This window comes from Ahaetulla prasina, chromosome 1, assembly GCF_028640845.1.
Source record: "Ahaetulla prasina isolate Xishuangbanna chromosome 1, ASM2864084v1, whole genome shotgun sequence".
Classification (NCBI taxonomy): domain Eukaryota; kingdom Metazoa; phylum Chordata; class Lepidosauria; order Squamata; family Colubridae; genus Ahaetulla; species Ahaetulla prasina.
Window position 1 is genome coordinate 49,706,225 of NC_080539.1, and position 27,544 is coordinate 49,733,768.

Genomic DNA, 27,544 nt, shown 5'->3' on the forward strand with positions numbered 1-27,544 from the left:
CATCTTCCCCAAACCCTGTTAGTGAACACAGGAGGCTTTCATTTTTATTGAAACATCAATGTTTTTTTTTATTTGTCTTTGCCCTGAGAAAAACATTCCAGCCCTCTACCTTCCAGAAAAAGAAGTTTGTCTTTTGGTGACACATATAGAATTCTTTTCATTACATTAAGGGTTTTGGGGGAAAAAAATATTAAATATACTGATGTTTTCAATTTGTTTTACTTTCGGCAGTATATTTGTATGAGAGTCATTTTAGGAAGGTGTAAAAAGAAATAAAGTGTACCAATATTTAATGCACAAACAGGAATTACCGTATTTCAGAAAAATTTATATGGCTAAATAAATTATCACTCCTGATATTATTATATTATAATATTATACTTTGAGACTCTTAAAATTCAGATGATTGTTTTAATTTTCTCAAACGTATTCTGTGTTCCATTGCCTTATATTATTTATTTATTTATTTATTTGTTTGTTTGTTTGTTTGTTTGTTTGATTGATTGATTGATTGATTTCTATACTGCCCTTCTCCCGAAGGACTGAGGGAGGTTTATAGCCAGGATAAAAACAATATAAACAAAAATTAAAACATTTTAAAAAACTGATTCTAAAATTTGGCCACAATAGTTAAAACTGTCATAAAACCCACATAAAAATCCCCACATTTAAAAATTACGTTAGGCCAGACTCGCACGGTGGAACAAAAAGGTTTTAAGTTCGCGTTTAAAGGTCCGGAGGTCAGGGAGTTGACGTAACCCCAGAGGGAGCTCATTCCAAAGAGCAGGAGCCCCCACAGAGAAGGCCCTCCCCCTGGGGGTTCCAGTCGGCATTGTTTGACTGACGGCACCCTGAGGAGTCCCTCCCTGTGGGAGCGCACAGGTCGGTGGGAGGCTATTGGTGGCAGTAGGCGGTCTCGTAAATAACCCGGTCCTATGCCATGGAGCGCTTTAAAGGTGATAACCAACACCTTGAATTGCACCCAGAAGACCACTGACAGCCAGTGCAGCTTGCGCAGGAAAGGGGTTACATGGGAGCATCGTGTTGCTCCCTCTATTATCCGCGCAGCTGCATTCTGGACCAGTTGGAGCCTCCTGGTGCTCTTCAAGGGGAGCCCCATGTAGAGAGCACTGCAGTAGTCCAGGCGGGAAGTGACAAGGGCATGAGTGATCGTGCATAGAGAATCCCGGTCTAGGAAGGGGCGCAACTGGTGTATCAGGCAGACCTGATAAAAAGCTCCCCTGGTGATGGCCGTCATATGTTCTTCTAAAGACAACCGAACATCCAGGAGAATGCCTAAGTTGCGGACCCTCTCCCTAGGGGCAATGTTTCACCATCAACAGTCAGCGATGGAATCAGCTGGCTGTACCGGGATGCCGGCATCCACAGCCACTCAGTCTTGGAAAGGTTGAGTCAAAGTCTGTTCTTCCCCATCCAGACCCGCATGGCCTCCAGACACTGGGACATCACTTCGACAGCTTCGTTGGGGTGGTTAGGGGTGGAAATGTACAGCTGAGTGTCATCAGCATACAGATGGCACTGCACCCCAAAACCACGGATGATCTCACCCAGCAGCTTCATGTAGATGTTGAACAGGAGAGGTGAGAGAACCGACCCCTGTGGCACCCCACACATGAGGTGCCTTGTGGTCGATCTCTGACCCCCTGCCAACACCGTCTGCGATCAGTCCGAGAGATAGGAGGAGAACCACCGAAAAATGTTGCCCCCCGCTCCTAAATCCCCCAGCCGTCGCAGCAAGTTACCATGGTCGATGGTATCAAAAGCCCCTGAGAGATCTAATAGGACCAGGACAGAGGAACAACCCCTGTCCCGAGACCTCCAGAGATCATCTACCAACGCGACCAAAGTCGTCTCCGTGCAACAACCCAGGCCTGAAGCCGGACTGGAACGGGTCTAGATAGACAGTTTCATCCAGGTACTGGGGGAGCTGTCGTGCCACCACTCTCTCAACAACCTTCACCACAAAATGAAGGTTGGAGACAGGACAATAATTCGCTAAAACAGCTGGGTCCAGGGAAGGCTTCTTGAGGAGGGGTCTCACCATATTGAAGTAGGTTATCTTTCAATTGAAAAATACTAAATGAACTCTTACTTAATAGTATTTAATACTATATATTATTCACAAACAAAACAGCTGTATTAACAGTTAAGATTATGTACTGCTTAATTCTTACACAGCTGCCTTTAAATGTAGTATAAAAATCAGCATTCTTGCTGCTCCTTCTCACTGAAAGAGAAAGAAATATGAAAATACTTGCTCATTGTTTTCAGTGGCACTGGTCCATTTGAAAAACACAGAAATGCTAGAAGTTTATTCCCTGAGATTGTAGGCACAGCTAGAATTTTGGGAGCACATGCTGCCCATGCCAAACAATACTGGCAGCTGGCAATGCAGAAAGTCTGGAAAGAAGTCACATATAGAGCAATGCAGTATTAAATTTTAGGGATAATTTAATGTAAGAAAAGTTAAGGCAGAACCGATGTGCAGAAAGATCTCTATGTTTGTAATTAGTCTAAATGCAAATCTTCCACATCAGCTTCCTTATGGGCCTTGTTGTCCACAATTATCCATGTGATGCATAGCATCAGGAGGGCATTAGGTTAGGGAAGTATTGTGGTTATACAGTTTATCTGGAAATAATTGAACTAAAGGCAATTGTCCCCCTTTTTCTTTGATTTTTTTTTTACTGAAAATGCTATACTAATTTCTGCTGATTTTATATTTTTATTTACTTGTTAAGAGTTATGTCCTCTATGAAGATGAAGGTTTGTTCTCCGACCTTGTGGGTTGGTTTCTGGACGTTTCATTATGTCCTCTATATCCGATATCCAAGGATTCAAAGGGATTTACATGGAGATACACTTTCTTGTTGCCATGAATCAGCAACTTTCAAAGTACAGGTAGTCCTTGAGTTATGACGGCATTCCTTGCAGCCACTGCAACCTCAGGATGTTTGGGTTATTAAGTGGGTGGGAGGGGCGGGACTGCGCCACATAGTGGGCCAGGTGAAGAGTGCTGGGTAGGGGGTGCACAATGTAGTGGCTAGGAGTTATGACATGTGGATATACTACGGAGTACATGTTCCGTAGGATCTTGTACTCTTTAGTGGGCTCCTCAGGAGAAAAAGCAGGAATAACTTCCTGGGGTGACATGCAATCTTCCCTGGCAGCTTCTACATTGACTTTGCTTGTAGAAAGATGACAGGGAAGATTGCAAATGGCAATCACGTGACGTGGCACACTATGACACGGTAATTGTAGCTGGGCACCTGAGCATCTGGATTGCAGTCACATGACCACAGGAATGCTGCAACGGTTGGAACTTCGAGGACTGGTTATAAGCCCATTTCTTCAGCACCACTGTAACTCTTGAGTAGTTACTGAATGAATAGATTTCAGTCAAGGATTACCTGTAAGTTGGGCTGATCTTTTTGTATGAATGCTTTCATACAGAAAGATAAAATAAAGGTAGGGGAAATATAATACATGTACGGTAATACCAAGAAGATTCGAACTCTTATGACTCCAGCTTACCTCTTTTGCTAATTTAACGCCCTGTTCCATACATATTGGTTTTTCTTTCATATCGTTTAGCCGTGCTAATGTTTTAGGATCATCACGAAGATCAATCTGTTAGGAAAGTTACAAAAGATATGTACACTTCCTTCTACATGATACAAATCAAACTTTACATCACAGACTTCATCAAAAAAGAAAATAGAAGTGGCTCCAATACAAGGCAGCAATGCTCATATCTCACAGAACACCTTGGGATTTAAATTAGGCATGATTAATATTGAACTTGGTGAGATTTAATGCCACTAACTCAGACTAATTCAATCTGCTTTAATTTGCTTTAACTGGAATCTCAAGCCTATTTCTGTAAGGTACGTTGTGGTTCTAATGAACCGTGTGCAAATTAAAAGGCCTTATGACATTTCCAGAGAATGCCCTCAAAAGGCATTCTCTTAAAATTTTACCTCAGCATACAAGAAGCCAAGAGCACAGAAGAATCAATAATTTGAATATGAGAGACAGGGATTCTTTTATTTTCCTACTTATTTTCTTTCTTCTGTTTATTCTGAGACCAGAAATCAATTAAGGAAAAAGTTTGGAGGAAATGTGCAGAAGAAAATTGGTAGCTAAAGATTGGAAGAAAGACTAAATGATACCCAGGACATTTGTAGTTACATATTTGTTCATTGATTTATTTCACTTAGGCACCAACAACTACAGAAAACAACAGATGTACAAATTACTTTTTTTTTAAAAAAATAAACAAGATGGCAAATCCAGCCAAAGACACAAAACATATATCATGCACCCAGCAAAGGGCTTCATCCATCTCAGCCAGAACCTGAGAAAAAAGCCAGGTTTTCAAGGCCTCCAAAACATCATCTGAGGGGGAACTTGAAAGTGTCTCTGCATGACTACTGGTAAACTGGTGTTTGTGAAACAAGTTATTCTCCTGCAAGCTCCCAGGAATGGCCAAGAATGGGTTGAATCGTCTGTTTCCTGTTGAGACCGAGCTGTCTGTTTCTTTGAGCCACACCCCCTTCCTCCTCCTTCCTGCCCCAGTTTCGGCACGGTCTTAACCTGAACGAGACGTTTCAAAGCATTCCTGACCACTTTTGGACTTCAGGATCATGAGAAAACATTTTTTCTTTCTTTCTCTTCTAAATTGCCCTTTATATTGCATTTGGAGGCAGTGGCTGGCTGCCGCATGTTTCGCGATAGGCTTGGAGTTGCCAGCAGCCGATCGCTTGGAGCAGGAAACCGGCGGGATCATCAAATTTTCCTCCTTAAGGCTATTAGCGGCCTGACTGAGGCTGAGAGGAGACGGCTTCTTTTGTATTGTCAGCTGAGCCACACGAGCCATTGGAGCCTCCAGCCAGATTGCAGGAGCGTGACCGGAGTCCCTGCCTAGCTTTTGCTAGGCACACTCATTCCCAGACGCTTCAGGGGCCGAATTGAAAGGATAGCTTGCTTTGGACCCGGGGAAATTGGCAGCGGAGCCAATTGTGTTAAGTCCTCGCGGTTACGACCGCCGCGAAGTTGCCTGTTGCTACCTTTCGCTGATTGGATAAGATGCGGCCAGCGAAAGGAGCGGGAACGGAGCGATTGCCTCATTGGTTGTTCCAACCTGACAGCTCGCTATTTAAGCAGCTGTCAGGAGTTAACGAGTTGAGTTGTCTCTGATCGTTGTTAATAAAGAGTTGTTTAACCATGCCTCAGATCTCTCAGCCCCGTTCTTAGAATAGAACACTGGCGACGAGGACGGGATTCCCTGAGGCGCTGGTTCTAGTCAGTGAGGTGACATGAGTAGGAAAGGCAGATTCCTCAGCCGACCAAAATGACAACTGCGCTTCCAGCATTTACCCCTTTTGAGCCAGCCACCGAAGCCTGGGAAGCCTACCTCGAACGTTTCGAGTGCTTCCTTCAGGCAAATGATCTGGCTGAACTGTCTAGCGCTCGGTAACGGGGTTATTTCTTGAGCTCTTATGGCTGCGAGATCTTCGCCACAGCTAGAGCTTTAACTGCCCCCCAGCCGGTTTTTTCTGTGCCCTGGGAAACGCTGCTAGACAAGCTGAAGAGCCACTACTCTCCTACTCCCTCCCGCATAGCGAGGCGACATGCATTCCGGCAGCGTTTCCAGAGAGAGGGTGAATCCATTAATGATTACATGGCATCCCTGCGTGTGGCGGCACTGCAATGTAACTTTTACGACTTTGACGATATGCTACTGGATCAGTTAGTATGTGGGGTCAGGGATCTGCACCTACAAAGACGTTTGTTAGCCCGCACTGAGCTAACCCTTCAAGTAGCCATGGATGAAGCACGGGCGTCCGAGATGTCGGACAAATCGGCTGCTGAGATTCAGCGTTTCCACAATGGACCAAGCTCTGTCTGTAAACCGCTGGCCGTCCATTATGAGGAGTCCGAACAAGACGACCTGTCCGACGATGACCATGAGGTGAGCCGCCTAAAATCATCTCCCAAGGACAGTTGGGGGAAGGCAGCCGCCTTCGCGCAAAATGGATGCCTGGGGTGTGGGGGCAACCATCACCGATCGAACTGCAGGTTCAAATCCGCGATTTGCAGGCGTTGTGGCAGGAGAGGCCACCTCTCGAGAGTTTGCTGGGCTACACTATCAAGCGCTGCCCTGCCTCCTCCTCCGCCAGCCAAGAACAAAAGCCGTGGAGAAAAGAAACCGGCCCGCCGAGATGATTGTCACGCCCTCAGCCGCGAGGTTGAGAGCGCAGCTGTTATCATCAACCATGCTTCCGCAGGGGTCGCTGTCAACAAGATTTACCTTACGGTAAACCTGGAGGGAGTTCCTTGCACGATGGAAGTAGACACGGGCTCCTCTAAGTCCATTATATCGTGGCAAACCCTGAGCAGTTTGTTGCCTTTGCTCAACAAGCATCACCTCAAGCCTTGCCAAATCAAGCTAAAAGATTATCAGGGCAGACCAATCCCTACAATCAGTTGTGCCGATTTTAATGTCTCCTACAATCACTTCTCTGGCCGTCTGCCTATAATCGTGGTGAGGGACAACCTTCCAAGTCTCCTAGGCTTGGATTGGTTTGCCGCACTGCGTCTTGGAGTCTCGGGGGTCCATGCAACCAGTCCACATGTTCCCGCCCAGCTATTCGAGGAGTTCGCTGATGTTTTTTCTGGCCACCTTGGTAAATATACAGGGCGACCCATCTCATTTAATTTGGATCCCCAGGTTGCGCCTATCCGCCTTAAACCTCGAAGAGTGCCTCTAGCTCTCCGCCCCAGAGTAGACCAGGAACTGGACAAGCTTATCGCCCAAGGGACCCTTGAACCAATCGATCATTCTAACTGGGAGACCCCTATAGTTATCCCTTTGAAGCAGGACGGGTCCATAAGAATTTGTGCCGATTACAAATGTACCATTCAATTAGCCAGTACCTCCTGGCACAGCATACGACCCCGTGCCCTGTGACTAAATACAGCCCTGCTGAAATGCTTATGGGCCGACGCCTCCCGACAACCTTAGACCGCCTACATCCTAGTTTCGCTCCGGAAAAGCATCGGGAGCCTGACCCCAATAGCAGAGCTTTCAGGGTGGGAGACCTGATCTATGCACAAAACTACGGAACTGACACAAAGTGGCTACCCGGTCATGTAACACAATTAACTGGGCCCTACTCTTATAGGGTCCAGCTGGACGACGGACGCACCTGGCGCAGGCACATAAACCAACTCCGGAAAAGGATCACAGGGTCGGCCGATCCGCCCCCTGGATCACACACGCCCACCTCGACTGTTGAAAAACCTCCCGGGGGCTCGCCAGCCCAGCCGGGAACCGCCCAGGGCTCTGCTCGTCCCGCTCCTTGTTTGCTCCCACAAGCAGACTTACCTGATAATTCAGACATGCCTTCTTCGCCATCCGGCAGACCGAGTGCGCAGCCACCAGCCGTCTTGGAGGACGTGGGTCCTCCTCCTCCATCTCTGCCGACAGCCGCCCCTGAACTAAGAAGATCGGGGCGGAGCTGACGTAGGCCGGCATATTTGTCGGACTACGCATGTGCCGTCTGAGGGGTGAAGGGTGTTAAGTCTTCGCGGTTACGACCGCCGCGAAGTTGCCTGTTGCTACCTTTCGCTGATTGGATAAGACGCGGCCAGCGAAAGGAGCGGGAACGGAGCGATTGCCTCATTGGATGTTCCAACCTGACAGCTCGCTATTTAAGCAGCTGTCAGGAGTTAACGAGTTGAGTTGTCTCTGATCGTTGTTAATAAAGAGTTGTTTAACCACGCCTCAGGTCTCTCAGCCCCGTTCTTAGAATAGAACAAATTGAGAGCCCAATTCCCTTGCTGGAGCGAGGAGGAGTCCCTGCCTAGTTTCAGCTAGGCATACTCAGTGAGAGGTGCAAAGTCCTTGCCCAGCAGCTGCTGGGCATACCCAGGAGCCACAGCCTCAGTGTAGGTCATTGGAGTCCCTGCCTAGTTTTGGCTAGGCATAATCAGTTTGCCCCTGCTAGCCTACCTATTCTTGGCTAGGCATACTGATTGCAGGAGGCCTTTGGACTACAGGAGTTTGCAAGCAGCTTCTATAATGGTTGCATTTTTTGAAATTGCAAAATGGCGGGAAGAGCTGCTGGGCATAGATCCAAGAAAAAACGTTCCAGTAATTCGACTCTGGATACAAATGTTGCAAACCTTCAGGAGGCCACTCCCCAATCTGGGGCCCAGGGGAAGCAGAAGCATTCTAAAGCTTCTGAAAAAGATGCCAGCAGGAGACATAAAGCTCTGGAGAAACAATTTCAAAGAGCTGAAAAAGAGCAGCCCCAGGAAGCCCCTAATAGCCCGCTCTGGTTCTACTGAGAGGTTGCTGACTCATCAGCCTGTAATTGCCCAACCTTTGTCTCCAGAGGGAGCAAGGGAGCATTCTTTTAACTTGTGTCCTAATACTGATAATGCTTTTGTGTGAGATTCTGTTTTTTGCCCAGCTTCTACTGCTGCTACATTACAGGCTTCCACCTCTAGGAAGGAGGTTTCAGCAACATTTACACTGACTGCAGCTGGCTTGAGGCAAGGTGAGGACTATATTTCTGATTTACCTGCTGATTTTAAATTTCTCATTATGCAAACAGTCTCTCAAGCAATTGAAGATAAACTGCACTGTATCCCTAAGCCTGTAGCCCCTCCAATGGAGGCTTCCACTAGTCTCCCTCAAGGAGAGCATTTAACAAGGGACCAGTCCTATTGGCAGGAGTCCCAATCCCAGGATGGATCTTCTGATGGAGAGGATTCACTAATACAAGAAGGGAGTCAAGATGAAGTAGACTTGTCAGAGGATGAACAGTTAACACCAATGTGTCGGCTTTCTCCGGCCTTTTTCCTCTTGCCATATTTAAATCAATTCTACACAAGGCTCGGGTGACTGCAGGGATGGGGTTAGACCCCTCACTCAGCACACCAAGTCCCAGTGATCATCTTTTCTCCCAACCAGCCTCTGTGCAGGAGGATGTTTCAGCTCCACAATTGTTCATTTATGTGGTGCAACAACAATGACCGCAACCAGGGTCCTTCCCTACTCCAAGCAGCCTTGACTGCCATCTTTACCATCTAGCACCAGCATTGGAGGACCATCTGCAATTGCCCAAGGTCAGTTTGCCAGTGGCATCGCTTATCTCTCCCTCATTAGTATCAGGTGATATAGCAGAGGGACTGAAGCCAGAGGATAAGAAAATGGAGTTGACATTGTGCAAGACGCACCAATTCTCAGCCTGGGCGATTAAGGCCGCATCTGCAGCCTCATTTTTTAATCACACTTTGTTACTGTGGTTACAACAGATGCAACAGAGGGTTCCACCCAGTGAAACCAGGCTCCACCAGAAACTAAATAAATTGATTGCCGCCACACCATTTTCCGTGAATGCAACCTTATCTGCAGCTAAGTATGCTTCTAGAGCACTGGCCTCCTCCGTAACATCGAGGATGCTGCTTTGGCTCCGCAATTGGCAAGCGGAGGGGGGCCGTGGTGGCTCAGGCTGTAAGATAGCCTGTTATTAAAACACAGCAGCCTGCAATTACTGCAGGCTCAAATCCCACCAGGCCCAAGGTTGACTCAGCCTTCCATCCTTTATAAGGTAGGTAAAATGAGGACCCAGATTGTTGGCGGGGGCAATAAGTTGACTTTGTAAATATACAAATATTTATTTATTTATTTATTTATTTATTTATTTATTTATTTATTTATTTATTTATCAAACTTATATACCATACCATCTCCCATAGGACTCAGGGCGGTTACAGGCATATTAAAAACAATATAAAACAATATAATAAATAAACATTAAAACCCAGTTAAAACTAAATATTATCATAGCCTGATTACTAAAAAAGTAAAAACCAGTAAAACCCCCATTAAAATTTAACTAAAACATTTTGTTCTTAGGCTAGTCCCGCACGCTGAAATAATAGAGTCTTCAGTTCACGTCTGAAGGTCCGGAGGTCGGGGAGTTGTCGTAATCCCGGAGGAAGCTCGTTCCACAGGACTGGTGCCGCCACAGAGAAGGCCCTCCCCCTGGGGGTCGCCAACCTACATTGTTTGGTCGACGGCACCCTGAGGAGGGCCACTCTGTGGGAGCGCACAGGTCGTTGGGAGGCAATCGGCGGCAGAAGGTGGTCTCGAAGGTATCCCGGTCCTAAGCCATGGAGCGCTTTAAAGATGGTAACCAAAACCTTGAATTGCACCTGGAAGACTACCGGTAGCCAGTGAAGGCCGCGCAGGATAGGTGTTATATGGGAGCAGCGCGGTGCTCCCTCTATCACCCGCGCGGCCGCATTCTGGACTAACTGGAGCCTCCGGGTGCTCTTCAAGGGGAGCCCCATGTAGAGAGCATTGCAATAGTCCAGGCGGGAAGTGACGAGGGCGTGAGTGACCGTGCGTAAGGCATCCCGGTCAAGGAAGGGGCGCAACTGGCGGATCAGGTGGACCTGATAAAAAGCTCCCCTGGCGACGGCTGTCAAATGATCCTCTAAGGACAGCCGATCGTCCAGGAGAACGCCTAAGTTGCGCACTCCCTCCCTGGGGGTCAGTACTTCCTCCCCCCCAGTCAGCGATGGTGTAAGCTGACTGTACCGGGACGCCGGCACCCACAGCCACTCTGTCTTGGAAGGGTTGAGTCGGAGCCTGTTCCTCCCCATCCAGACCCGTATGACCTCAAGACACCGGCCCATCACCTCAACAGCTTCATTGGGGTGGTTCGGGGTGGAAATGTACAGCTGAGTATCATCAGCATACAGATGATAATCCACCCCGAAACCACAGATAACCTCACCCAGCGGCTTCATATAGATGTTGAACAGGAGAGGCGAGAGGACAGACCCCTGAGGCACCCCACAAGTGAGGCGCTTTGGGGTCGACCTCTGCCCCCCTGCCAACACCGTCTGCGAACGGTCAGAGAGATAGGAGGAGAACCACCGATACACAGTGCCTCCCACTCCCAATCCCCCCAACCGTCGCAGCAGGATACCATGGTCGATGGTATCAAAAGCTGCTGAGAGATCTAATAGAACCAGGACAGAGGAACAACCCCTGTCCCGGGCTCTCCAGAGGTCATCCACCAATGTGACCAAAGCCGTCTCGGTGCTGTAACCGGGTCTGAAGCCGGACTGGAACGAGTCCAGATAGACAGTTTCCTCCAGGTGTTGAGGAAGCTGATTTGCCACCACACTCTCAACAACCTTCGCTAAGAAGCGAAGGTTGGAGACTGGACGATAGTTCGCTAAAACAGCCGGGTCCAGGGAGGGCTTCTTGAGGAGGGGCCTCACCACCGCCTCTTTCAAAGCGGCGGGGAAGACACCCTCCAACAAAGAAGCGTTGGTAACTTCCTGGAGCCAGCCTCGTGTAACCTCCCGAGTGGCCAGCACCATCCAGGAGGGACACGGGTCCAATAAACATGTGGTGGAGTTCAACCTGCCCAACAACCTGTCCATGTCCTCAGGAGTCACAGGATCGAACTCAGCCCAGATAACATTCTCAAGACCTGTCTCCGCCATCCCACCTGAATCTATCCAATCAGTGTCCAAGCCAGCCCGAATCTGAGCGATTTTATCAGACAGATACTGAACAAAATCCTCAGCGCGTCCCTGTAAGGGGTCCTCCTGAGCCCCCTGCATGAGCAGGGAGCGGGTCACCCTAAACAGGGTGGCTGGGCGATTATCTGCCGATGCGATGAGTGCGGAGAAATAGTTATGTTTCGCCGCCCTGATCGCCACTAGGTAGGTCTGAATATATGACCTTACTAGTGTTCGGTCAGGTTCGGAGTGGCTGGACCTCCAGGCGCTCTCTAGGCTTCTTTTCCGGTGCTTCATCTCTCTCAGCGCCTCGTTATACCAAGGAGCTGGTCGAGTTCGTTGCCAGGTCAGAAGCCGCAAAGGCACGATGCGGTCTAAGGCGCCAGCGGCCGCCTCATCCCAGGCGGCCGCCAGCTCCTCAGCCGAGCCGTGGGCTAACTCCCTCGGAAATGGCCCAAGCTCCGTCAGAAACCTCTCGGGGTCCATCAGGCGCCTGGGACGGAACCATAGAATGAGACTATTGCCTTACACATTGTAAGCCGCCCTGAGTCTTCGGAGAAGGGCAGGATATAAATGTAAATAAAAATAAAAAAAATAAATAAATCCAAATGGCGGCTGGCCTTGGCCCCTTATAAGGCAGGCAGCCTTTTTGGGGAGGCCCTGGAACCGGTCCTGATAGAGGGTAAGGACAAACGAAAGGTTCTGCCATCCTCATTTAAAAAGGGGAAGAGGCGCACTACTCCGTATTATTGCAGGCCCTCATATCGATCTGATTCCAGTCCTTCATTTCAGCAAATTCAATGTTTTTTTCCTCAACGAACAGAATACCAACAAGATAGGGCAGGGTACCGCACCCAGCCCAGGCAAAACCTCCAGAGCAAACGGCCCTTTCAAGGGGCAGGAGATCGCGCCTTTCGTAGACCACGATGACTACATGTCCAGAGCCCCCATTGGCAGCCGATTGGCTCTTTTTGTGCCCCAATGGGAGATGATAACGATCAATCTCTGGGTCCTCAATATAGTGAGGCTGAGCCTCGGCTTGGACTTTCTCTCCATTCCCCCGAACCACTTTGTGAGCTGCCCTGTTTCACGAACCAGTGAAAAGGAGAGTATCCTGAAAACTGCCATGCAGCACCTGCTGGAGATTCAGGCAATCGAAGTGGTTCCGGAGTGCCAGAGGGGTTGGGGATTTTACTCCACCCTTTTCATGGTTCCAAAGTCTTCGGGGGTGGTGGTGGCAGAGGGAAATTCTAAATCTAAAAAAAATAAATTTGTATCTGGTCTACAAAAGGTTCAAAATGAACTCCCTCACCACCATCCCGGAGGGGGTTCAGGAAGGCGACTTCCTGGCATCAATAGCTCTTACAGAGGCTTACCTCCATGTGCCAATCCTCCCGGCACATCGCCAGTATCTTCTCTTCTGCTTCACAGATTCACTACCAATACAGGGCCTTGCCCTTCAGACTAGCATTGGTGCCCCAGGCCTTCACCAAGGTTCTGCGGCGCTGGTGGCTTACCTTTGATCAATCCCAATTCGTCTACGATGCTACTTAGATAACATTCTTGTGCAAGCATCCTCCTTTGACGAGGCCAGGGAGGCATCGCAGACAACGATCACCGTTTTACAACAACATGAGTTCTTTGTGAACTTCCCAAAGAGTCAGCTGGTTCCAGCCACGAAACTCTTGCACTTGGGGATGGAAATCGACACCAGGCTGGAACAGGTCTTTCTCTCCCAAGACTGCAAGAACAACCTGACTGCCCTGCTTCAACAGCTAAGCTCAGAATATCGGGTTCCAATTGCCCTACTAGCCAGGCTTTTGGGGATGTTTGTGACATGTATCTCAATAGTGCCATGGGTGAGGCTACATGCCAGGGCTTTTCACTGGTTCCTGCTCCCGTACCAACGGTCAGGCAACAGCAGCTCACGAGCCAAGGTGAGTATTCCCTCAAATGTGTTATACTCCCTCCAATGGTAGCTGCCTTCAGCACTGGACAAGGACTGCCTCTACAAGGAGCCCAGTTGCATCACGATAACATCAGATGCCAGCCTTTTTGGCTGGGGAGCCCACCTTCTGGGCCATATGGCTCAGGCCCGCTGGACTCCAGCAGACCTGACCCACAACATCAGTTGGCTGGAGCTTTGGGTGGCACACCTTGCTCTTCGCCACTTCAAGAATATAGTACAGCACCAACACTTTCTCATCTTCATGGACAACGTAACAGCCAAGGCACACATAAACTGGGAGGCACTCACTCCAGGCGCCTCATGGCGGAGGCAGAGCTCTTGGGGAGGTGGGTGGAAAAGCATTTTACTTTCTCTCAAAGTGGAGCATATCGCGGGGATGGCAAACACAGAGGTTGTTGTGACCCAGGTTCCCGGACTCGGACTCCTGGAGGAGGATGATTCAGAGAGTGAGGAGGAGGAGCTGGCAAGGCCTGCTTCCCCTGGGCCCTCTCCCTCCCTGGCACGCACCCAGGAGGAGGAGGAGGGGCTGGCAAGGCCTGATTCCCCCGGGCCTTCTTCTGATTTGGCAACGCCCCAAGAACAATCTTGGCTTGATGCAAGACTGCGCAGACGTGACCGGTGCGCACAGCAGAGGAGGCGTTGGGACAAGGTCAAAGAATGATGAATCATGAAGTGACACCCACAGGGGCTATAAAGCAGGAGGCGGAGCTTCCTGGCTTTTTGTCTTGGACAAAGCAGTGAATTTGCATGGGCAAACTGTTTTAATGGAGTGAAGAATATATTTGTGAGTGACTCTTGCCTTATCTATAATTTCCTAGTTATCTCCAGAGACTTGGCAGGCGCATGGGTAGACGTGGCCAGAACATCTTTGTGCCAGAAGGAATCTAGCCAAATGTAAATAAACTTTGAAAAGAAGGCCTTTGACTGACTTTTTGTTGGGAGTATTGGGAAAGGGAAACAGAACAGAGGTGGACTGCCTCGGCCATAGTAGACAATGCGGAATGGAGGTTACATCCCAATCTTTTTCAGGAGCTGACAGTCAGATTCGGTCAGCAAGTAGTGGACCTGTTTGCCTCCCAGCAAAATGCTCAGCTTCCTCGATATTTCACCAGGGGGCGGAGGGGACCAACGCAGCCCTTGGCCCAAGGGTCTACTTTATGCTTCTCCACCACTTCCACTCATTCAGGGAGTTATACGGAAGGTAATACCGTTTGGGGAAGCTGGTGGAAGTCCTTTTAGTTGCCCCCCACTGGCCCAGATGCCCGTGGTTTGCGGGCCTAGTGGGCCTCTCAGTGTCTCGACCTTGGAGGATTCCTCAGGAGAGGATGTCCCTCAGACAGGGGGTTTTACAACATCCAAAGCCTTAGTGGTTCAACTTGACCATCTGGCACTTGAAGGGAGATTCCTGAGGAAACATGGGTTTTCCTCCAGGGTCTTTAGAACCATTCAGGCTTCCCACAAGTCATCTACAAATCTTATTTACAATTCAACATGGACAGCATTTGCCAAATGGTGTGGGGTTTGGAACCTTGACCCCACCTCAACTGTAGTACCACATGTTCTAGATTTTTTGCAGGACGGGCTGAACAAAAACCACAACACCCTTCGTTGACAGGTTGCAGCACTGTCCATGGTCTTGCAGTATGGGAAGAGATCATAATTGGCTCATGAACTGGTTATTAGACGGTTTATCAAGAGAGTGGTTAACCTCAGACCACCGGTAGTCCACAGATACCGCCCTTGGGATTTATCTAAAATACTCCAGGCTCTGACATCAGCACCTTTCGAACCTTTATGGACAATGAATTTACAGTTCTTAACATTCAAGTTTACATTTTGGGGGGCTATCACCTCCACCAGGCGCATTTCTGAACTGGCAGCTCTTTCAGTCCGACAGGATTTGTGCATTTTCCATCCCAATAGAATAGTCCTCCGGATGAATCCCTCCTTCATCCCTAAGGTAAACTCCAGGTTTCATATGGCCCAGGAGGTTATCTTGCCTGATTTCTGCCCAGGACCTTCCCATGCCCTGGAGTGCAGATGGCACACGTCACATGTTAGGAGGGCTCTCAAGATTTATATCTAGAGAACATCCCACTCTCTTCAGACGGAAGCACTGTTTGTGTCTTTTCATCCCTCATCTATAGGTGCCAAGGTGGCCCCTTCTACCATAGGCCGTTGACTGCGGGCTTGCATTGCAATGGCCTATCAGGTTCAGGCCTCACCAACCCCTAGGGGGGTAACGGCCCATTCCACCCGCAGTGCTGCCACCTCTGCAGCATGAGCAACGCAGGCCTCTATTGAGGACATCTGCAGAGCCACCACATGGGCTTCCCCCTCAACCTTTATCCATCATTACATGCTTGATGTCTATGCCTCGGCTGAGGTATCATTTGGGTGAAGGGTGTTACAATGTGTACATGGGGAGGCTACAGGTTCTGGCCAAGTGGCTCCCATCCGTGATTGGGGGAGGCTTTGGTAAGTCCCATTCTTGGCCACTCCTGGGAGCTTGCAGGAGAATGGGCATTGGTCCTACCGTGATACACCCCTTCTCTGCATCGTCCCAGGAGTGGCCAAGCCCCACCCTGCTTTTCGCTTGGCCTGTGGTCAGGGAATTAATGCTTGCCTTGTTTGAGTTGTCTTACAGCTATGTCCTCGCCGAAACAGGGCAGGAAGGAGGAGAATGGGGGCGTGGCTCAAAGAAAGAAACAGCTCGGTCTCAACAGGAAACAGACGATTCAACCCATTTTTGGCTACTCCTGGGATTACGCATAGAAGGGGCATATCATGGTAGGACCAACACCCATTTCATAGACACAACTACTCTTTGCAACTTCAGAATAAGTTACGGACCTTTGTGGTTTCAGGGATACAGATATTGAGAACCAATTTATTTCTGGCTCAACTGGCATATTCGAAGCCATAAGTAAAACTTGCCTTTTAGAATTACTGCAGGTCTATCGAGCTAGTTTGTTTCTATATTTGTGAGCTCCCTACTGCTGATTCAAGCAGGTCTTTCAAGGTAAGAGTGAGCTGATGGCTTTGGGGCCAACTCATTCATAGAAATCATTTAGATATATTGCATAGAGATAAACAGATAGGTGGGGGTGGGGAATACAAGCTTTTTTAAAATTTCCTTGGTGCAGAAAAGGAATTTGGGGATTTCCAGCTTTCTAGCACCAGTGGCAGGGCAGTGAATACATGAAAATATTTGCTCACTGTTTTCAGTGCAGGAAGTCTACCTGATTTACAGGAATTAGAGAATAGGATTACCATTGATGTTCCCTCAGCGTGTAGCTCTATCTTGAAATTCAGAATTAATTTCATGGTTAACTTTTCAAGATGAAAAAAGAGGGAAATGGTAAGATGCATAAATTGTGAATAAAAACTGGGAGGGGAAAAAAGCAGGGTCTGTTTTTGCAGTAATATATACCGGAAACCATATATGGGGTGGTTGAAAAGGAGGGTGGTACTTTCTTACCAACAGGGTACCCCCACATTTCTATTTGGAAAGCCAGGGACGGGCACTAAGCCCACAGACTGCCAGTGTCAAATGGGTAAAAATGGGTGAACCAATTCTTCTCACCCAGAGGGTACACAAAGAAGCATATCTATGTATATATTTATCAGCAAAGCAGACCACAAGACTCTTCATTCCATCCAACTGCGGCATGTGATACCCACGCTTGTCTGAATCAGCTGTTTGGATCCCATAATTGCTGCTTTATTGTTTATGAGCAAACACCCTTTTTGTTCATAGGCAGAGCACATCAAAACACAGAGCTTTACTTTCAGTTTAAATGCTGAAAGAAGTTTTAAAAATTCATAAAGAGGACAAAAGAGATGGAGGTGTTCTCAAAGGACTTGGGTTCCCTAACAAGAGCAACAAAAGTAGATTAAGATGAAGTTTTGTTGTCTCTCTTCATTGGGAGAATTTCCCCATTCCATAGTTAATCTTTCAAGGTCTGCTTACAACTAATGGTGTTAATCACAGAAGGACTAGAGCGCTCCAGTTGTCCCTCCTGGCTCTAAAATTAGATTGCTTTGGATGCATTTCTTGTTATTTTAGTTGCAAACTAGAAATGCAAGCCTACATGCTTGGAAAGTTCAAGGGGTGAGGAAACTGTTGCTTGATCTGGAAAGAGGGAGAAGCTACATTTATGTGACAAAGAAAATTATAGGTATTTAAACTTCTTCTGAATTGTAAGTGGTTAAGCCAAAGTTTTCATGGGAAAGGATGGATTTGAAAAGAATGTTCAGGGAAAAATAAAAATGGCACTATACTGTGAAAGGCATTGTGACACAAGAAACAATTAGAATGGGTACAGCCCTTGAAGAACTTAGGAATCTGTTTAACAGCTGATAGTAGTAGAGTTAGAGGGGTAAAAATCACAGGAAGGAACATATCAGTAATCTTTAAAGGTTCTGAGAACATTTCAAAGACAAAAATGCGCAATGTATGTACTTTTGTAAAGGAAGAAGAAAATACCTTGCTACTTTGGATGAATGGATGGATGGATGGACGGACAAATAGGTAGGTAGGTAGGTAGGTAGGTAGATAAAGATAGAGATAGATAGACAGAGAGACAGGTATTTTGAGCCACATACCTGGGTTCCAACCAATAAATAAGGTACATTTGGTGCATATTCTTTAAGTTCTGGTACCCATTCCTCCTTCACATTCTGGAAAGAAGCCGGATTTACCACAGAGAAACAGATGAGGAAAACATCTGTCATGGGGTATGACAGTGGTCTGAGGCGATCATAGTCTTCCTGAAGACAGACAGATATAGATAGATATATATATTACTTTTCACTAAAAATTTGAATTTTGATCACAGTCATTTTTAACAGATACGCATGATGGTGTTTCTAAGCAATCACTATTCTCAGTATTCCATGCTAAATAAACTGAGAGTTAAAAGCCTTTTCCAATGTATTACAAATTATCCTTTCCTCCTACTTTTGGTCCATTTGGGTGGTAATACTATTAATCAGGCAGTTATCTTCCCTGTCGGCTTCTCCAATATAATAATAATAATAATAATAATAATAATAATAATAATAATAATAATAATAATAATAATAATAATAATAATAATAATTTAATTTTTATACCACCCTTGTCCTGAAAGACTCAGGGCGGTTCACAGCCAGATAAAAATCAACAATAACATCCCTTCCTTGACCGGGATGCCTTATGCACGGTCACTCACGCTCTTGTCACTTCCCGTTTGGATTATTGCAATGCTCTCTACATGGGGCTGCCCTTGAAGTGCACCCGGAGGCTGCAGCTAGTCCAGAATGCAGCTGCGCGGGTTATAGTGGGAGCAACTCGTTGCTCCCATGTAACATCAATCCTGCGCGGCTTGCACTGGCTTCCTGTAGTCTTTCGGGTGCGCTTTAAGATCCTGGTCACCACCTTCAAAGCGCTCCATGGCTTAGGGCCCGGGTACTTACGGGACCGCCTGCTGTTACCTTATGCCTCCCACCAACCCATACGCTCACATAGAGAGGGTCTTCTCGGGGTGCCGTCCGCCAAACAATGCCGGCTGGCGGCCCCCAGGGGCAGGGCCTTCTCTATGGGAGCTCCTACGCTCTGGAACGAACTTCCCCCTGGATTACGTCAAGTGCCTGATCTTCGGACCTTTTGCCGTGAGCTGAAAACACACTTATTTATTCAAGCGGGACTGGCCTAATATTTTTAAATTTTAACTGGGGTTTTATCATTTTAGGGTTTGAAATTTTAAATTTTAAATTTGTTAATCCTGGCCATTTTTTTCTAATTTGCTCGGTTTTAAATTGTTGTTTTAATTGTATATTTTTTATATTTCTTATCTTTTGGCTGTACACCGCCCTGAGTCCCTCGGGAGAAGGGCGGTATAAAAATTTAATAAATAAATAAATAAATAAATAGATACAATACAAATAAAAACATTAATAAAAAACTTATTAAATTTGGCCCCTAAATTAAAATACATAAAACCATAAAATCCCATTTAAAATTACAAATAATAAAACTAATTCTATGCCAGTCCTGCACGGAAGAATAAATATGTCTTCAGCTCGTGGCGGAAGGTCCGGAGATCAGGAAGTTGACGAAGTCCTGGGGGAAGCTCGTTCCAGAGGGTAGGGGCCCCCACAGAGAAGGCCCTCCCCCTGGGGGCCGCCAGCTGACATTGTTTGGCTGACGGCACCCTGAGGAGGCCCTCCCTATGGGAGCGCACAGGTCGGTGGGAGGCAAACGGTGGCAGAAGGCAATCCCGTAGATAGCCCGGTCCTAAGCCATGGAGCGCTTTAAAGGTGGTACACCCGGAAGACCACAGGCAGCCAGTGCAGCTTGCGCAGGAGAGGTGTTATATGGGAGCCACGAGTGGCTCCCTCTATCACCCGCGCAGCCGCATTCTGGACCAACTGAAGCCTCCGGGTGCTCTTCAAGGGGAGCCCCATTTAGAGAGCATTGCAATAGTCCAGGCGAGAAGTGACGAGAGCATGAGTGACTGTTCATAGGGAATCCCGGTCTAGAAAGGGGCGCAACTGGCGGATCAGGTGTACCTGATAGAAAGCTCTCCTGGAGACGGTCGTCAGATGTTCTTCAAAGGACAACCGCCCATCCAGGAGAACGCCCACGTTGCGCACCCTCTCCATCGGGGCCAGTGACTCGCCCCCAACAGTCAGCCGCGGCTGCAGCTGGCTGTACCGGGATGCTGGCATCCACAGCCACTCCGTCTTGGAGGGGTTGAGCTTGAGCCTGTTTCTCCCCATCCAGACCCGCACGGCCTCCAGACACCAAGACAGTACTTCGACAGCTTCGTTGGGGTGACCTGGGGTGGAAATGTACAGCTGAGTGTCATCAGCGTACAGTTGGTAACTCACCCCAAAAACCACTGATGATCTCACCCAGCGGCTTCATATAAATGTTGAACAGGAGAGGCGAGAAAACCGAGCCCTGCGGCACCCCACACGAGGCGCCTCGCGGTCGATCTCTGCCCTCCTGCCAACACCGTCTGCGACCGGTCGGAGAGATAGGAGGAAAACCACCGAAAAACGGTGCCTCCCACTCCCAAACTCCCCAGCCGGCGCAGCAGGATACCATGGTCGATGGTATCAAAAGCCGCTGAGAGATCTAAAAGGACCAGGGCAGAGGAATAACCTCTGTCCCGAGCCCTCCAGAGATCATCAACCAACGCGACCAAAGCTGTCTCTGTGCTATACCCAGGCCGAAAGCCGGACTGGAACAGGTCCAGATAGACTGTTTCATCCAGGTACTGGGGTAACTGACGTGCCACCACACTCTCAGCAACCTTCGCCATGAAGCGAAGGTTGGAGACGGGACGGTAGTTTCCCAAAACAGCTGAATCCAGGGAAGGCTTCTTGAGGAGGGGCCTCACCACCGCCTCTTTCAAGGTGGTAGGAACAACACCCTCCATCAAAGAAGCATTAATAATCCCCTGGAGCCAGCCTCGTGTAACCTCCTGTGTGGCCAGCACCAACCAGGAGGGACACGGGTCCAATAAACATGTGGTGGCATTCAGCCTTCCCAGCAGCCTGTCCACGTCCTCAGGAGCCACAGTATCAAACTCATCCCAGATGTTCTCAACAAGACTTGTCTCTGTCATCTCACCTGGATCTACCCAATTTTGGTCCAATCCGTCCCGAAGCTGAGTGATTTTATTGTGCAAATACTTACTAAAATCCTCGGCCCACCCCTGTAGCGGGTCATCCCGAACCTCCTGATGCAGGAGGGAACGGGTCACCTGAAACAAGGCGGCCGGGCGGTTATCTGCTGATGCAATCAGGGAGGAGACGTAAATACGCTTAGCCTCCCTCAATGCCACTAGGTAGGTCTGAATAAATGATCTAACTAGTGTTCGGTCAGCTTCTGAACGGCCAATATATGGAATAATGGATATATTTTAAAGAATTATTTCACACACAACAAACAAAATATCTTATTTTTCAAGACATTAAGCCAAGCTGTGACTGCTGCTTGATTTTAATATTTTTGAGGAGTGTCTAAAAGAACAACAACAATAACAACAACAACAACAACAGAAACCCTGAATTGAACTGCTTTTTTATTTGGTGAGGTCCTCACCAAAATAAATTAAGAGCATTTTTTCTTGATCAAACAAAACATTTAGGAACACATTATCCACAATGGCCAATCAGATGCCAATAGAAAGTCCACCTACAGGGCTCAAGCACAATGGGTGCCTGTCCTGATATTCTTAACAGTTGATACCCAGGACCTGCTGCCTCTGATCCTGGAAATAGCCTAAAACAGCCGTCACAAGCAATAGCTATACTTTATCTAATTCCTCTTTGAAGTAATTCATGTTAGTAGCCACATCTTATGATAATTGTTTGAATTTCTGATCTCATATAACTGTCATATCATATTTATATGATATATATTTCATTACGCAGCTTCCTTGCATGGGATTGGATATTCCTATTATATGGGATAAAAACTAATCCCTATCCACTTTTTCAGCTCCATTCATAAACATTTCGATCACATGTTATCTCAAACACTGTAGCCTTGCCTCATTGGCTTCATTTCTTTTTCATATTGCTTCGATTACGGCCTCTTTGCCGCACCAGACAAATAATACAAATAAGATGTTGTAAGATGTATTACTACTTCCTTCCATAAGGATGGAATTTCCTTTTTACACAGCTGTATGTTAACCTCTCTATTGTGCTATCGGAGATGCAGACATTTCTTTACCCAACTAGGCAACATCATCAGTGTGATGATTAGTTGGGTAAAGAAATGGGCTTTAAGCAAATGGGCTTTAAGCAAACAACCAAGCTCAGAAGCATCAAGAATACCACAAGTCAAACTTGAACTATATATATTCTCTTCTATTGAAACCTCTCAGTCATAACTCTAACTCCTATTTGGTCACTTGCAGTTCTGATTTTAGTAGCATATATGTAAAGTTAACGTTTTTGTCTTAATATGTATCACTCATTCACACCGATATCTGACATTTTAAAGACTAATTTGTAGAGATGCTTTGAAAACTCTTCAGTATCCCTTTTTTGTTAATTGCTCTTAATCCTAGATTATTCTTCATTACATCAAAACTAGTGACTTTCTAACAGACTCTTGGGGAATCTCACTGTTTACAAAACTATATTTAAGAATACCTTTTCTGAGTAGTTCCCAAACGAAGTAGTACTATGGAATGGAAAGCATACTGCCATAACTATGTATTTTACCTTAGTAATTAATAAGGAAGAGAGAAGGTTTCTGCTTCTAGTCTTTGAAATGTGTACTTCTAGAACTAAAATTGCCAATGCATCATATTGAATCTCAATTTTGGATGTCCTAGCCTAAAAGAAATAAAATTAGTAAGAATAATGAAGACCTGTGATTATGTATAGCAAGACTGAAATAGGTTTTTATGTAGTTTTTCATGTTAGTTTTTGTTTTAAAAAAACAAAAAAAGTCACTGAGAATAAAAAGATGTAAAATATATAGCTGATAAGAATATATTCTTCATTTCTCTCAAAATACAGTACTTTCAAGATTATCCAATAAAATAGTTAACTAAAACATATTCAAAACAAAACAAAAATTCATACAACACAATCAACCTATAAAATTTACTGTTACTGGACCTTCTGAAAGCTAGTAGCACTTTACATATCCATTATATCATTTCACGGAGACTACTAGCCACGAACAACCAAAAAACACAACTTTCATGTACAAAAGAGAGTTAACCTCTGTTGTGACATACAAGCCACCTGGGACATTGTAATCTTTATGGTTTTAAGACTAGCTTCATGTTTTGTTGTCATATCCAAGAAATCATGATCTTTTCTGGAGGGAAACCACAGCAAAATCTGAAAGTACCGTATATACTCGAGTATAAGCCGACCCGAATATAAGCCGAGGTACCTAATTTTACCACAAAAAACTGGGAAAAACTATTGACTCGAGTATAAGCCTAGGGTGGGAAATGAGGCAGCTACTGGTCAATGTAAAAAATAAAGATAGAGCCAAGTAAAATAACATGAATATTTATTTGAACGAAAAACAATAAAAGTGCAAAAGGGGGTCCCCAAAAAGAATATGGTATCAAAAATACAGTATCTTTAAAAGTAACAGCAACCAAGCTAACGAGAGCTAAAATCCCTCAAAACTGGAGTTCTCCTCCTCATCATCTGTTTGTCCAAACAGAGCTTCAGCTACTTCAGCTTCTGTGATGTTATCCGCATATACGTTGTCGTCATCACTGAGTTCACAGTCGTCATCATCACTGCTGTCACTCTCATACAATGCGCTGTCTTCACTGCCATCCATAGCATTACTAATGCCACATTTCTTGAAGGCACGTTGCACCATGTCCTCTGGAATATCTTCCCATGCATCACGAACCCACTGTGCTATTAGTTCTATGTCTGGCTTTCTCAGATTTCCAACTTTTGTCAGACGAGCTTGACCAGATGTCATCCATTCATGCCACATCCTTCGCACACGGTCCTTGAAAGGTTTATTTAAACTGACATCTAGGGGCTGCAATACAGATGTAAGCCCACCTGGAATAACGGCCAAAGTGACTTGAGATGACTTTGCCAATTTTTTTATGTCATCAGATGTGTGGGCTCTGAACATATCCCAAACTAACAGTGATCTTCTAGTCCAGTCCCCACTCCTCAAGCAAGAGATCCTATACTGTTTCAGACAAAGGATTGTCCAGTCTGTTCTTTAAAAACCCTCCAGGAATGAAGTGTCCAATAAGGTTCAAATTGCAAGTAGTCCTCAATTTAAGACTGCAATTGAGCCCAAAACGTTGTTTTGTTATTTTTCCCTAACCGTGTATGTATCCCCCTGCCCCCCATTTTACGTCAGGCTGCCATCAAAGCGAAGCACGGCTGAATATTATTATTATTATTATTATCATTATCATCATTATCATCATCATCATCATCATCATCATTATCATTATCATTATTATCATTATCATCATCATCATCATTATTATTATTATTATTATTATCATTATCATTATTATCATCATCATCATCATCATCATCATCATCATCATTATTATTATTATTATTATTATTATTATTATTATTATTATACCGCCCTTCTCCCGAAGGACTCAGTGCGGTGAAGTAAGATTCAACAGCGGCAGGGAGGAGCTGGCTCTGTGTTTGTGTGTGTGTAGTATGCGCGCGTTGGCCGCCCTGTTTCCTGGTGCTCTGCTCCCTGACCCCAGTGGCAGTCCTTACTCTCTCTCTCCCTCTTTCTTTCCTTCTCGTTCCCCAGTTCAGAGCTCAGACTGCTCTTATTTTCACTCCCCCTTTTCTTTTCTTTTCCTTCCTTACACCAGCCGCCCACCTATGCCAAGGTCTCCCTGGCTCTTTCGCTCTCTGTAAGCAGCGGCTTCTCGGCAGCGTCGCCCCCCTCCCCTCCATGGATCGGCTCCTTCCCCAGCACTGAAGGCATCCTTAGGAATACACCTCCACCTCCAGGAAAATAAAAAGAGGCAGAGAAGGTAAATCGCCCGCCCCGTTCGGAAAGGAAGGGGAGAGGATTCCAATGGAAGAAGGGAGAGGAGAATTACCAATAACAAACACAAAGCGCTGGGTTAGAGGTGCCTTGTCATGTACAAGGAGATCAGAGAGGGCAACCACCACGAAACAATAATCAGACTCAAAACGGGCTGCTTATTTGCCATTTGCTCTGGGTAGAACGGGTTTTTTTTAAAAAAAAAAATTGGTTTGGAGAAGGAAAGCTAATTTGCTGATCTGCGCAGGGCGCGGTTTCTTTTGCCTCCCTTCTTCTTCCTCCTCCTTCTTCCGCCCCGAGCTTGCAATGCCCCATCTCTCCTCCTCCTCCTCCTGCCCCTCTCGGATTCGGCGTTCATTTCTTGCCTTTGGAGCGGAGGTGTTGGGGGGGGAGGGTTTGGGAATAGATTTGGCAGAGGAGATTACCGTAATTTTGCTCGCTGTTTACGAGCAAGTCTCGGGTGATCTGGGTTACAATGTTCACTCGGGGGAGTGAAACGCAAAGTATAGTTAGCCTGAAAAAAAACTGAACCGTGTGACTGGCGGGAGAGAAGGACGGCGCCGGGAGGGGCGGGGGGAGAAATCGTTTGTTCTTGCCGTATTTCTCCGCTTTCCAAGAGGCTTTTTCTTTTTCACCTCTTTCTCCCCACCTCCCCAATTTCCATAGGGGGAAAAAAAAACCCTGGGGAAAACTTGGCAAAAAATAAAATAAAATAAAAAGTACTGAGTGCAAATGTTTTTTTTTTATACTGTAGTTGGAGTTTTCCACGTTTCTTTCACATTCAAGGCAGCATTCTCCCCCCATCCCTCGCTGCTTTTCCAAAACATGCTTTGAAACCTTTGCATTTTATTGGGATGTATTCGTGACAAACGCCCCCTCCGCCCCCTCCGAGGGCGAGAGGAGGACGAGTGAGAGGAGGGCGAGAGTGACAAACGCCCCCTCCGCCCCCACCGCGGGCAAGAGGAGGACGAGTGAGAGGGGGGCGAAAATGTCGAACGCCCCCTCCGCCCCCCGCCCCCTCCGCCGACCACCGCCGCCGCCGCCATCAAAAAGCGGCGGAAGAAAACGCCGGAGGCCAGCCGCCGCCCCAAAACGAGCCGGCCGAGCTGGCAAAGCATGCCGGCAGCATTTGGGCTCGTCCTGCCGGCCCAGCTGCAAGGGTAGACTCGAGTATAAGCCGAGGGGGCGCTTTTCAGCACAAAAAACGTGCTGAAAAACTCGGCTTATACTCGAGTATATACGGTAACTCCATAATTGCAAATTAAATCTGTTTTCAAAGAGTACTTCTTCAAACTGTTGTTAGACTGAAGATAAAGTCATGTTCAAGGAACTGAAAGTCTTGTAAAAAGGACCTCATTTCTCAAGATACACACTAAAGCTGCCTTCTCTCATGTATTGATTGGAATTCAATTCCAATAATACACAGAGCACCAATGCTATGCTGGGATTGGTTCAACACACCTGGATAACAGAAGGTTGGGGAAGGCTGATATGTAGACTTTACAATATTTTATCACTTTATCAATTTTCAAAAATCTAATCTCTACACAAATCAAAGGGATACCTTGACGGATAAATGTAAACATGACAAAGGCTGATACCCTTTAAATTTGCATTAATTCTTTGAAAAATATGATTGAATAAATACTTTAAACTAAATCATAATGAGATTTGTTTAAGCTTTGCTTTGGCATGATATGTACATGGGTTTAGTGAATAAACCATTGTTTGTTTTAGGACAGCAAGCCTCAGATTAAAGCTAGTTTATTACTGACTTGTTAAATGCACCATAATTTTAAGTGAGGTCTGAATAAGGATGTAGGGCTTTTTTCTTTTTTCTTTCCTAGTTTCTTAGCTTATTTCTACTTGGCTTTTGTTACTGACAGCACTGCAACCTTTTAAAAATGTTAATGGATTTCAATGTTAAGGGCAAGTCAGTTTGCAGCACATTCTGGAAATATGAATTGGCATCTGTTAAAACTGCAAGGTGTTTCAAATAGGTATCTCCTGTATCTCTAACTAAGAAAAAACAACTCTGGGCTCCTCTTTCAGATGTTCTACTGGAGATCTGGATAGCGTGGAACGCACACATTCTCCTTCCTATCAGCTCACAATCAAAAATATGCAAGAGACAGAACTGGTATAATTACAATTACAATCCAACAACTTTAGCAACATAAGCTACCAAAACTGTAAATACATTACTGAAGTCATTAAAAATAATAATTTATTTTATTAAGAATAAGGTAAAGGTAAAGGTTCCCCTCGCACATATGTGCTAGTTGTTCCCGACTCTAGGGGGTGGTGCTCATCTCCGTTTCAAAGCTGAAGAGCCAGCGCTGTCCAAAGATGGCTCTGTGGTCATATGGCCGGCATGACTAAACGCTGTTACCTTCCCACCAAAGGTGGTCCCTATTTTTCTACTTGCATTTTTTACGTGCTTTCGAACTGCTGGGTTGGCA

The 27,544-nt window shown here is 46.4% G+C and overlaps 1 protein-coding gene across 4 annotated transcripts in view; it reads right to left on the minus strand.

Moving 5' to 3' along the window:
- The window catches only part of RHOQ (ras homolog family member Q), a 54,293-nt gene that overhangs the window by 5,425 nt on the left and 21,324 nt on the right, over positions 1-27,544 (minus strand). For 3 of the 4 annotated variants that reach the window (XM_058165202.1, XM_058165201.1, XM_058165204.1), the window contains exons 3-4: positions 18,155-18,319; positions 3,556-3,651 (exon numbers count right to left, since the gene is read on the minus strand). In XM_058165202.1, the coding sequence (XP_058021185.1) occupies positions 3,556-3,651; positions 18,155-18,319 (261 nt within the window). The remainder of the gene's footprint in view (positions 1-3,555; positions 3,652-18,154; positions 18,320-27,544) is intronic. The other variant, XM_058165203.1, reaches the window with a different exon arrangement.